This window comes from Xyrauchen texanus, chromosome 1, assembly GCF_025860055.1.
Source record: "Xyrauchen texanus isolate HMW12.3.18 chromosome 1, RBS_HiC_50CHRs, whole genome shotgun sequence".
NCBI lineage: Eukaryota > Metazoa > Chordata > Actinopteri > Cypriniformes > Catostomidae > Xyrauchen > Xyrauchen texanus.
In genome coordinates this window covers 52,307,412-52,321,372 of record NC_068276.1, presented here as the reverse complement: position 1 = coordinate 52,321,372, position 13,961 = coordinate 52,307,412, and the positions used below count along the sequence as shown (strand labels likewise).

General features: G+C 42.4%; 1 protein-coding gene across 5 annotated transcripts in view; it reads left to right on the top strand.

The window, feature by feature from the left end:
* Positions 1 to 13,961, top strand: part of LOC127650537 (uncharacterized) — a 49,380-nt gene that overhangs the window by 12,370 nt on the left and 23,049 nt on the right. For 3 of the 5 annotated variants that reach the window (XM_052136025.1, XM_052136017.1, XM_052136008.1), the window contains one exon: positions 289 to 999. The exons of the other annotated variants lie outside the window; for them this stretch is intronic. In XM_052136025.1, coding sequence (XP_051991985.1) covers positions 289 to 329 — 41 coding nt within the window. In that variant the 3' untranslated portion in view covers positions 330 to 999. Of the gene's footprint in view, positions 1 to 288; positions 1,000 to 13,961 lie in introns of those variants that run through there. 5 annotated transcript variants of the gene reach the window in all.

Here is a 13,961-nt window from a genome sequence, read left to right as displayed (position 1 = left end):
TGTAACATACTGCCTAACATCTCCTTTAATGTTCCTCAGAAGAAAGTTATTCAGGTTTGGAATAAAATAGGTGAGTAAATGATGACAGATATTATATTTTTGGGTGGACTGTACCTTTATGGATTTATAAGCCAGAATGTACCTGTTATTCCAAAAATGATTTCCCCAACTCAAAAACATTACAAACAATATGTATTTTCTATAACCTGTGATGTCTTCAAATGTAAAAAATGCATTCCAAATTTATTTATTATACTGACAGATTACTGTTTTTCTCTGTTTTTCCAGACCAAGCACAGGATGAGACTTTGTACTCCACAATCAAATAATTTAAAGTGATTCTGGAACAAAAATGGCAGAATAGATTATGATTATACTGATAAATAGATTGGAAAAGTATAAGAATAATGTACTATGATGGCAATATTTGTTTATAGCTTTGATTTTTAATATTGTAATAATTTATTCACAGTTGCAAGTAAAAGTTTGGAATTACATGGAATTCTGCATTGATTACAAATAAAATGTGGTCTGATCTTCTAAGTCACATTTATACATAGACAAACCCGATTCAGATTTTCATTAGAAATTAACTTGAGTTAAAAGTACACACTTTAAAAAAGATTTAAAATGTGCAGGCGCGAGGCGATCCTATGGCGAAGACAGTGGTTGTGTCCAAAATGATTCACTTATTCACTATTTCCTATATTGTGAATGACAGTTAGTGCACTGTATCTCAGCAGTGAGTGAATAAAATGAGTGAGTGAATTCGGACGCTGACGTATACACAGAGTGTCGGAGCTCTGGGACTGTCACAGAAACAGCATCACATATGCACTTTTAAAATACTTGGGTCTTACTGGTAATTCTTATTAAATTATATATTAATACAATTAATCTTCATTCTGTTAGTCATTTTTAATATATACTGTATGTTAATATAAAGAGTAATCACATTTTATCAAATAAAGAATACATTTTAAAATGTATCTGTTTATATGGCCTCTCTATATGTTATTTTAATCAAGTAATGATTTTTCAAAATATATGTCAATACATTCAGCATGAAATAAATAATTGCAGGAGTGAAGGAAGCAGTAAACTCCCAGCTCGTACATCTTCCCCGTGGTGGATTGTGGGCAATTAACCGTCATCGAGTGTACATCGAGTGCATTGTGTGTAAGAATGAGTGAACAAAAGTAGGGAATGAGTGGCTCACTAATAATTTATACACTCCTATAAAATGGACACCCGAAATAGTGCACTATATAGTGGATAGTGGATTTCAGACACAGCGTGTGTTCTGCGACCAGGGTTGGTCCTCTTCACAGGCTGCGTACTCTGCGTTTAGAGAGCGGTGATACTGCTGTACAGAACTAATTATCTAAATTCTTTCAACCCTGAAATCTGTAACTACACTGAAATAAGATTCCATGCAGGACTTCAAAAGCTATGAAAAGAAGGCATTAATAAAGTATGATCTTGCTTTGATTTATATTTCAGCATTATATATATAATGTCCTTGTGGGACATTTTCATGTTTTCACCGTAATAATTACTAGATAACTAATGTTTCCAAACCTCTTTTCTTATTGACAAATTCATCCAGAGCTCTTAAAGGGATATGTGGCAGGGTGGAGGGCGGGAGTCTAACAAGGTAAAAGGAAAAAGAAGAGGCGAGAACTGGCTTGACGACATAAATAAAATTTAATGTTAACTTCAACAAACACACAATACAACACATACAGGGTAGCTGCCTGTAATTCTCTGTGTGATCTGTTTCTCATCCACACCTATCACATCACTTCTGAAGACATTAATTTAACCACTGGAGTCTTAACGATTACTTTTATGCTGACTTATGTGATTTTGTTTTGTCACTTTTATTGTATGGATCTACAAAGCTGATCAATTTTCAAAAAATCTTCATGTGGAGCGGAGGGTGAGAATCGGCCTGATGGGGCGCGTGAGGGATAAAGGCGGACGGTGACAACGGTTTGAGAGAGAGAGAATTACGGGCATGTCCGTCATGTGTGTTTATGTTTATGTGTTTTGGTTTATGATTTCATTAAATTATTATTTATATTGACAAGCGGGTTCTTGCCTCCTCCTTGCCCATCTTAACCCCCTTACACTTCATTTGAGTTCAGCATAAGAAAGAAAGTCATACACATCTGGGGTGGCATGAGGATGATTAAATAATGAGAATTGTAATTTTTGGGTGAACTATTTTATGGCAGGGCGGAGGGTGATGCTGCACACCCGGCCCCTAATCAGGCTGATCATGCCCGAGAGGGATAAAGGTGACTGGAGGCAGCAAGTTGTGGCAAAATCGCTTAAGGACAACAAAGTCAAGGTATTGGAGTGGCCATTACAAAGCCCTGACCTCAATACGATAGAAAATGTGTGGTCAGAACTGAAAAAGCATATGCGAGTAAGGAGGCCTAATATCCTGACTCAGTTACACCAGTTCTGTCTGGAGGAATGGGCCAAAATTCCTGCAGCTTATTGTGAGAAGCTTGTGGAAGGCTACCCAAAATATTTCACCCAAGATAAACAATTTAATGGCAATGCTACTGTGGTACCCTCACCGCCTGGTAAGGGGAGATAGAACAGTGAACAAAGACACAAGACACAGAGCTGCTGCAACATCATCTGAGTCTCTGTATTGTCTGAGCAGCACGCTCCCTCCCCCAGCAGGTGAACAAGTCCCAAGGCAAAAGCAATCAAACAATCGATTGTTCATTAGGCAAGGAATATCAATCACCATCATCCAAAATCATACAGTATGAATTAATGACATTCAATTTCTTTTTTAATGACAACATCATATTCTGATGACACTAATTATTATTTCTTTTCTTTTCTCTTTTTCTTTATATATTTTTGTAACCACCACACTACCAAACACTAATAAATAGTGTAAACTTCCAATCCACTGAGAATGTGATGATAGAAATAAAAGCTGAAATAAATCATTCTCTCAACTATTATTCTGACATATCACATACTTAAAATAATAAAGACAGGAAATGTCAGTGACAGGAAATGTCAAATGACAGGAAAAATAAAGACAGGGAAAGTTTTCTACAATTAAATGTTAGGAATTGTGAAAAACTGAGTTTAAATCAATTGTGCTAAGGGGTATATAAACTTCTGACTTTAACTGTATATATGGATTTAAGTCATATTGATTACTTTAATCAATTCTTTTAAGTTATTTTTGGGCTTTCTGAGTTCTGGCCACCATTAATTTGCATTGTATGGACCTACAGAGCTGAGATCTTCTTTTAAACATCTTCATTTGTGTTCTGCAAAAGAAAATCATACACGTCTGGTATAGTATGAGAGAATTGATGAGAGAATTTTCACTTTTGAGTGAACTATCCCTTAAAGTAGCTACACTCAAGCGCTTAAGTCAACAAAAGAATTGCTGAAAAAGAAGACTGGTGTTTTGAAATGTTAAAGTTATAATCCTGACCTTAACTCTATTGAGCTCTTGTGGTATGACCTGAGGAGGGCTGTGCAATTAAGACAGCCCAGAAATATTGATGAACTTAAACTGATTTGTATGGAGGAATGGTCCAAAATTCCTCCAAAACCTTATACATGTATTTTTTAGCAGCGATACAGGAAATATACTATTGTACTATGATGTTGTAGGGGGATTCAAATTGTAAAAACAGCACTAAAGCATTCATTTCTTTTTATTTTAGGAGCATAATTTCAACATTTTCTTTAGTAGCCTAAATATATTGTGTAGCATTAATGAATGGACTAAAAACATATTGTCACCTTTTCACATTACACAGCACAAGATGAAGTTTATCAAAGATACCTTTCTTAAAGCCTGCTGCGGCAGTATCATTGGTACAGTGATGGTACAATATGGTAAAACCTTGTTATTTTATCATATAGGCCTATATCATGGTATTTATATAGAAGGCTACTCCAAAGAACATGTCCAAAAAACATGGTATTGGTTTTGGAACTTTCAAACGCTTTCATGTAATGTAAGTGATTTGATACACTTTTATTTCGAAAGTATCTTTCCTACAGTAGACAATCGTTCACAGACTGCACTCGCACTTGCACATGATCTACATCACTGGCATTGGCACTGGATTGAATGCAGCTGCAGGTTTTGTTTCATTGAATTGTAAGAAAATATTCACTTTATTCAATGTTATTTTTGTTTTCTGTTTTCTAAGGCATCCCGTTACTATTTTACTGCATGACAAAGAGCTTCAAATGATTCAGCCCGCATGTTAGACAAATTCATTGAGAAGGACCGATTCAAAAGACTGATTAATTCACTCATCATGCATCACTTTGATTCACGAGCCCTGCTGAGTTTATGGCTGTGTTCACAGTGGCATATTATTCACATTGTTTTTTTGCCAAACACAGGTATTACAGAAACAGTAAGAGTAGTATGTTAGTAAGGCATTTAGTACAAGTCCATTTGTACTAATTTTGTACACCCAGTCGTAATGCCAGTAAGAGCTCGCCACGCAACCGCTTAATGGGACAGAGGGCAATTTGGTATGTTTATAACATGATATAATGCGCTGCTTACTATTGGGAAGTGGTTGTGCATAATGTGAGGCTTTGAAGATGGAAAGCTCTTTATTGAAAAAGTGTGAGTGTCTCGTGCATGTGCAACGAGTGCTGTAATCTTTTTGCAATCTTTGTAATTCATTACAAGATATAATGTGCCACTCACCATTGGGAAGCAGTTGTGTATCATGTGTGGGCTTTGGAGTGGGAAAGCCCTTGTGGAAAAAGTGTGAGCATCACGTGCGAATGCTGTATTCTTTACCAGTGACCCGCCGGCGACATTTGGCGGTTCTGAGTCAGCTGATTTCTTCCCCATGATCCACATTAGAGAGGATGTGATAAATGCAGGGGTGTGCTGAATAGCGTGTGCCAGGATTTTGACAGTTCATCATGAACTTCAGGGAAGAACAGGGCTGTAGGAACCATTCATCAAGGTGAGATTGTGTAGGTTCCTCTGGAGGAGACCACTCGATGTCGAGCTCTTCGACTGCCCTTGAAAGGACGCAAAACATCTCCTTGTCAGTGGCGTGTACATGCTCCTTGCCCTCGCTGGGGGAGGGGGGCGGTAGTGTAATCAACTGACCACTCACCTGATGCAGCGAGAGACACGACATCATCATCATCCGCAGCATCACATTTACATTTACATTTACATTTATTCATTTGGCAGACGCTTTTATCCAAAGCGACTTACAAAAGAGGAAGAACAAGAGCGAATCATCTTAGGGAGACAGTGGTACAAAAAGTGCCATATTACAAAGTTTCACTATCATCAGAATAGTACACCAAACAGATTTAAGTGCAACAAGAAATGTAAATAATTTTTTTTTTTTTTTTTTTAGTGACCGGGTAAGTGCTTATGGAAAAGATGTGTTTTTAGCCGTTTTTTGAAGATAGAGAGTGAGTTAGCTTCCCGGATTGAGTTGGGAAGGTCATTCCACCACCGTGGTATGATGAAACTGAAAGTCCGGGAAAGTGTTTTGGTGCCTCTTTGTTTTGGTACGACAAGGCGACGTTCCTTAGCCGACCGCAGGCTTCTGGTGGGAACGTAGCTCTGCATAAATGTTTTTAGGTATGCTGGAGCAGACCCAGTGACTGTTTTATATGCCAGCATCAGGGCCTTGAATTGAATACGTGCATGAACCGGCAGCCAGTGGAGAGAGACAAAGAGTGGTGTAACATGTGCTCTCTTAGGCTCATTAAAGACCAGACGTGCTGCTGCATTCTGGATCATTTGCAGGGGTCTAATAGCACATGCAGGACGGCCTGCAATGAGAGCGTTACAGTAGTCCAGTCTAGTTTCGACAAGGGACTGAACGAGCAGTTGTGTGGCATGTACAGAGAGGAAGGGTCTTATCTTCCTGATATTGTAGAGTGTAAATCTACATGATCTTGCAGTTTTTGAAATGTGGTCTGTGAAATTTAGCCCATCATCAATGGTTACCCCTAGATTTCTGACCGTTTTGGAAGGCGCAACTGTAGTTGGACCCAGCTGCATGGTGATGTTGTGTTCAACAGCCGGGTTGGCTGGAAAGACAAGGAGTTCGGTCTTGGCAGGGTTGAGTTGAAGGTGGTGTTCCTTCATCCAGGCTGAGATGTCTGCCAGACAGGCAGCAATTCGAGCGGTCACTGTGGTGTCGTTGGGCTGGAAAGACAAGTAGAGTTGCGTGTCATCAGCGTAGCAGTGGTAAGAGAAACCATGTGACTGAATGATGGGTCCCAGTGATGTTGTGTATATGGAGAAGAGAAGTGGCCCAAGCACTGATCCCTGAGGTACCCCAGTAAGTAACTGGTGTGGCTTGGATACTTCCCTCTCCATGCTACCTCAAAGGACCTTTCTGAGAGATAAGAGTTGAACCAGTCAAGCACAGTTCCAGTGATACCCAGTTTAGAGAGGGTGGAGAGTAGGATCTGATGGTTGACTGTGTCAAAGGCTGCAGAAAGGTCCAGCAGAATCAGAACGGATGATCTGGACTCAGCTTTTGCCTGTCTCAGCGACTCGATGACAGACAGCAGGGCAGTCTCAGTGGAGTGTCCACTTTTGAAGCCTGACTGATTGTCATCCAGCAGCTTGTTCTGTGAGAGATAGGCGGAGATCTGATTGAAAACTGCCCTTTCAAGTGTTTTTGCCATGAATGGGATGAGAGAGACAGGTCTGTAGTGTTCTATCTGTGCATCAGAACCGCTGAACGGGACGAGGCCGTGCGCTCCTCGTCACGCACATAAACGTGTTACATGGAGATTGAGGAGCTTGCGGGGCATGTGCTGGCATAAGGACCACCTCAAATTCATCTTGCTCGACCTCGCAGCCCTGCTGTGCCTCCTTGTGTAATCCATCGATTGTTGTCACGGAAGAGGCGGGTTGGAGGACACAATAGGCTGAACGAGGGCGATTCACAGGCGAAGCGTCTTGAGACTCATCCCCTCACAGTGAGGGCAGTCTGTCTCCATGACAGCTGACTCTGCATGGGCACGGCCCAGACAGTGAATGCAGCTCTCATGCTGATCTGATGGCGGGATGTGCCTCTCGCACAAGGAACACTTACGGAACGACATCTTTAAAAAGACGCAAACACATAAGCGACTATACACAAAATATAACAATATACAATTGCTTATAAGGATACACAACTCCTGCCGAAGCGCTGCGGGGAATCAGGATGCTGAAGCGGCCCATTCACCAGCAAAGCAAGGCAGAGTGATGTTCGCCAGAGCCATGCAGGGGCACGGAGAGTCTTCTCATTGCATGAAGATTCTTCCCGCTGACTCATGTAGTTGATGGCAAAGCAATAGAGGGCTTCTAGACAAGAGATGAATCGCTGACTTGAAGGAAGAAAATTCTGAAGAATGGTGTTTGCTCGCCTGCTTTTATAGCAGACAGCTTCACGCCTAAAAGGGCAGGGCTCAAACACCATAGCCAATATTAGAATATTGGCGTTATTGTAGAGAGGATTCAACTAGGTTGTGTAGAAGGACACTCCCCGTATGCGTTAGCAGAATGCAATGTCAAGTGTACTCAGTCATAAGGGAAGTTTAGTTTTGACACAGAGAAAAATATTTCTATGCACCAGCACAAATTTATCATCTAAAATGGTTGTGTCAGCGAGCTTGTGCTTTGAGCATTTAGATTGTGATTCATGAAACAAATAATTCAGACCACTTTTCATACCAGTTTAACTAATTCAAAAGAATCATATTGAGCCAAAGCTTCGTCTGAAGAGAGTAAATCTAAAATCACCAAGCTGCATGCACTTTACATTTTTGGTTTTATTTTCTGTGGTTCAGTAACAAAGATTCTGAAGAAAAATCACTAGAGTAAATGTAGCCTGTTCATTTTCCTTGTAAAATGTTGTCTGTACCAAAGTGATTCTAGCAAGTCAGTCCACTGTCTGCCATTATTGAAACTCTCCCAGGAGGCAATTTCCAGTCATGAGAGTGCATCTCCTATCTACTTGAATGGGGAACGATCGAAATCTCAAAAATGGTTGATCAAGATTACGATCAAAGAATATATTTCAAATCAGCAATAAAGCATTTAACTATATTGGAATTATAAAATTGGGCTTCATTACCTCATATTACTCTAAAAACACAATTTTCCCGGCTTGTGTAGCTAAAATGTATCTGCGTTCTGCGATCTGTTGACCGTTGGCATTTAGAGCTTCTTGGTTGGGCATTCTACTTTCTCCCATTCATTTGAATAGAAGTGGCCTGTCTCTAATAAATAGTCTCTGTTTATACTTAAAAATCTCTACTTTCGTCTCTACTTTCTTTGAAGGCTGAGGAAAGCACATCTCCCACCCCCCATCCTCACTACATTCTATAGAGGGACTATTGAGAGCATCCTGAGCAGCTGCATCACTGCCTGGTTTGGGACTTGCACTGTTTCGGACCGCAAAGCCCTGCAGAGGATAGTGAGGACAGCTGAGAAGATCATTGGGGTCTCTCTTCCCTCCATCAAATACATTTACAAAAAACACTGTATCCGTAAAGCAACCAGCATTGTGGATGACCCCACACACCCCTCACACAAACTCTTTACCCTCCTGCTGTCTGGCAAGAGGTACTGAAGCATTCGGGTCCTCACAGCCAGACTGTGTAACATTCGGGCCCTCAAGCCATCAGACTCCTCAATACTAAGAGACTGGTTTGACACACACACACACACACACACACACACACACACACACACACACACACACACACACACATACACACACACACACATGTTGTGTTTCCATGTTTTATGGGGACTTTCCATAGACATAATGGTTTTTATACTGTACAAACTTTATATTCTATCCCCTAAACCTAACCCTACCCCTAAACCTAAACCTCACAGAAAACGTTCTGCATTTTTACATTTTCAAAAAACATAATTTAGAATGATTTATAAGCTGTTTTCCTCATGGGGACCAACAAAATGTCCCCACAAGGTCAAAAATTTCGGGTTTTACTATCCTTATGGGGACACATAAGGATAGTAAAACACACACACACACACACACACACACACACACACATTATCTCATAGTATGTTATGTTTACGTTTTTAGAAACAGTCATCTTTTTGCACTACTGTGTACTGTCTCTCACTGTGCCTATTGTCCTGTTCATTGTTCGAAATTTCTTGTACTGTCCCGTACTTTTTGCACATGTTTGCACATGCACTTTATATAGGTATATATAGGTATTTTATATAGGTATTTTATTTAGTTGTGTAGTCTCATGTGGTGCTGTGTTTGTCCTATGTTGTTTTTATGTAGCACCATGGTCCTGGAGGAACGTTGTCTTGTTTCGCTGTGTACTGTACTAACTGTATATAGTTGAAACAACAATAAAAACCACTTGACTTGACTTGACTTGAAATCTGTTCATTAACATCATTTTTCAATATGCAACTTTTGAATTCTTATAGTTAGAGTAATTCCTGAAAATGTTTAACATTTCTCTTGCTGTAGCTTGCTAGCTTCCAATAGCAACTATTATTATTTTTGTGATGTGAAATACAAAACTGGTCTCAGATTAGCAAAAAAGAATGAAGCAACAGGAACTGATCATCTTTATCTTTAGCTTTACTGTGCTGTTTTTTTTAAAACCCAGTCTATATACTTTTTCTCAGGAAGGAAATTGGCCAGCACAGGAAGTAGGCCTATAGTGTTCTTCTGCATTAGTCAGTATGAAAAGTGTCAATACCACAAACAGATCATCAGCATTTATCTTGCATACAATGTGTTTGTATACAATGTAGTTCGGGATTCTGGTTTCATGTTTGAAGAATAAAACTGCACTTGGGTTCATCTCAACTTAATCACCTTCGTCTCAGCCTGTTTGTCAACATTGTTACATCAAATCACATTTTTATCTGCAGCTGATCATATTTTCTTGTTTATAGCTGGTCATCTCCACTAATTCTTCCATTTATTTTCAAAGAATTTATTAGATATGCGTTTGTCTTTTCATTTTCTTTCCAGTTTATGAAAGCAAAGAAATAAGTGTCAGCATATCAAACAAGATAGTAATTCAAACAAATACCTCAGTCTTGATCAGTTCTGGTCCACACAAGAAAGTTGGTTGAGTTTTATTTAATTTAATGTTCTGTCTAAAACCATAGAACTGGTGCTGTATTCTAATGTTATTCTGATTATCTTAATTTTTGTGTGTGTGTGTGTGTGTGTGTGTGTAACAAGTGATCTCTGGGCAGTGCTGGACTGTTAGATTGAATTGTTATACTGTATTTTATATTTATTAATAAAATGAATCACATGGACCATATGTCCTTTTCTAAATTGTTACAGAAACATTGTAAGTGAATGTACAATGTATTAAATATTTTCAAATACACTAATCACACACATGCCACCACAAACATGGTTCTCACCCATGTGGCTGGACCACTTTGCTGTGTTCTGCACTTCTGATCTTCATTTCCCTGTTGTTGGACATGTGAGTCTTTGTGCATTCTGTCTGTTTCATTGTCTTGTTAGCATGCAAGCTAGTTAAAAATGTCTGTTTATCATTATAATGTAAAACCTTCAGCGTTTCCGGTCCCATGCAGTTGGAAATGTTAATAATCATATCTTAGCTGTTCGTTTCTATTTATTGTATATTATGCACAGACCCATGTAGCCACTTTTAGGACCACTGACATATATTCAGACCTCAAATATGCTAGGGAAATTACATGTACTAAATATATATTAGGGCTGTCATTTTTAATAGAATAAATTACATGGTGTCCCGATTAATTAATCGCGATTAAACGCATATACAAATATTTGCTGAGAAAGCCCCTCATATAACAATAATTCAATATATAATGATTAAATAATTATAATTTCATCATTACATTTTTTTATATATATATATATATATATATATATATATATATATATATATATATATATATATATATATATATATATATAATTTTTAATACTTAAAGATAACTATCTATAATTATTTCACCCGTTTAAGGACCCGTCACTTTACACCTGCGTCAGACATTTTTTTTATTTTTAGAAACAAGCCAGGGGTATACATAGTACACAATACTACAGATATATTTTATAATAATGCCAAGACATTATATTCATTACATAGTGTAGGCCTAATGGTTCTCTTACGAGAGGTTCTCTCGTATTGCGTAAGCTAGCTTACGCTACGGGAAAGATTCATCTTTTCTGAGATATTGAAGCCAAAAAATTATCCTTAATTTTGTATCATTTGTCAACGCAGTAAAGCAACTGCAGACCTTGAGCGGGCTAGCTAGCGAGCTCATTGGTTGCTCTGCGGCAACTGCTGCAGCCTATAGACGAACTTGGGCGAACTCGCGTCCAATGAGAGGCGTCCGCGCGCTTACTGCATCAAAGCCCGCCAAAATGGGCGTGGCTAGAGTGCATTTAAGCGTAGTTCGTAGGCTGGAACCCTGATTTTCATCTCTTCAGCGAAGCTCTTCGCATCTCTGAACTGGAAGCCGCGTCGCCGTTCGAGGGGCATCTAGCAAGCTTGGACAGCGCTCGAAGAAGCCGGCCGTCTCCGCCACCTTCAGCCATCCTGCGAGCTACGCCATCCGGCGACGTATCCTTTTTAGAGCAAGCTAGTTGTTAACGAACTTCACAAAAGAGTAACGAGCGTCTTTTTAAGATGCCTCGCACCACTTGCGCTTCATGCCGCCCCTCTCAGCGCCGGAGACCACCACATCATCTGCGCTCTCTGCCTGGGACTGGGGCATGCAGAGCTCGCCCTCGCTGAAGGCGGATGCGACCTCTGCGAGGAGCTTCCGATGTCGACCCCGCGGGCTCGACTCGAGCGCTCAGAACCGAAGCCGCCGTGCCACCTTCCGTTCCGCCAGCGCAGGAAAAGCGCCGCTCCCAAAAGCTGCCAGAACCGGTGATAGAAGCGACTGCCTCGCCGAGCCTCTCCCTCGAGCATCGCTCTCACCCTCCCCGCCCCGGGACGCCGCAGTTGCCGCCAGCGGCCGCGACTGCGGCCATCTCGGAGGACGAGGCGGAGGATAAGGGCTGTTCCATCATGGCTTCGGACAGCGAGGAGTGGTCAGGCTCCCACGCCTCCTCCTCGGCCCAGGAATCCAGCAGGACCCGTGCCGGAGTTGAAGGGGAACTAACACGCCTCCTCACACAGGCCGTCGACCGCCTCGGGCTCGAGTGGTCACCGCCCCCTGAGCAGGCTCCCAACAGACTCGACGGCTGCTTTCTTCAGAGCCGTCGCTGCGCAACACCCTGCCGGAACTCCACACTGAGCTTGCAAAGTCGTGGAATGCGCCTTTCTCGGCCAGGATCCGTTCCCACGTCTCCACCCCTCTCGCTTCGGTGGACGGCGCCACCGAGAAGGGCTACTCCTCCATCCCCCCGGTCGAGGATTCGGTAGCAGCACACCTTTGCCCTGCCCTCCGCGAGATGGCGGTCTAAGCCAGTGCTCCCGTCTAAGGCCTGCAGAGCGACTTCCGCCTATGTTGGCCGCGCCTATTCCGCCGCCGGCCAAGCCGCATCTGCTCTGCACTCCATGGCCGTCTTACAGATCCTCCAAGCGGACCTTCTTCGGGAGTGGGATGAGAAAGGCAGGCACCCAGAGGCTGTTACAGATCTAAGAAGCGCGACGGACCTCGCCGTTCACGCCACCAAAGCTGCAGCCCAAGCTCTAGGGAAGTGCATGGCCTCGCTGACTGTGACCGAGAGACACCTGTGGCTAACGCTAGCCGACATGGGAGAAGCAGAGCGCTCCACGTTCCTCAACGCACCGCTCTCTCCGTCCGGTCTCTTTGGCCCCGCGGTGAGTGGCATTGTTGACCGCTTTTCAGAAGTCCAGAAAGCCACCCAAGCCATGAACCTCTTCCTGCCGCGTCGCGCTAGCTCCTCTGCAGGCCGCCCACATGACCAGCCTCCTGCACGAGCCTCTTCACAGCGCCCAGCTCAACAAAGTCAGACTTCTCAGCGTCGACAGGGCGGCCGCCCTCGATCGTCCATGAATCCGTGCGCGCGCCCCTTCTCTGGCCGCTCTGTCACACGACCAGCCTTATGTGTAGAAAATGTGCCCACAATCCAGTGTTCACCTTTACACACAAGCATTACACTTCCCGTGTCCCGATCAGAGCCCACTTACATAAAGCGGACACAGCCCGCTCGAGTGTTAGAGTCAATAAACGCGCTCACGAATACGTGCGCGCGCCCATTCTCTGCCCGCTCTGTCACACGGCCAGCAAACACTTCTCTGTATGTAAGTCCCGTGCCCGTGACTATGCTCGCGCATCACTTAACAGATGTGACTCTTTCCCCATTCACCTCAATCGGAAGTCACTCACAGAACAGCCTGTCCCTGCTGTCTGCGAGCAGTCATGCATAAGCACAGTAAGCGCTCACACATTCTGTTCAGCGCTGTGTGCAGCAATCAGGGCGATTTAGCCATTCACCGTCTAGCGTTACGCTTCAAAGCGTGGGAAGCTATCCCAGGGATATCCAAATGGGTGTTAAGCACAATAAAACAGGGCTATTTGCTACAGTCCGATCGCCGCCCTCCCGCTTCAGAGCTGGCTCGAAACTATTGTGAACACGGAAGCAGCCTGCATGCTTCGTTCAGAAATAGCAAACCTTCTGTGCAAAAGGGCCATAGAGAAAGTGCCGCCTTCGCTGAGCGAGTCGGGGTTTTACAGCCGTTATTTTCTTGTTCCCAAGAAAGACGGCGGCCTCAGACCAATATTAGATCTCAAGGGTTTGAACAAGGTGCTTGCAAAAGACCGTTCAAAATGCTTACAATCAGGAAACTCCTCGCGCATACGCCCCAGGGGACTGGTTTATCTCTCTCGATCTGAAAGATGCCTACTTTCAGATTCAGATAAATCCCGTCACAGGCCATTCTTGAGATTCGCCTCGACGGCCAGGTTT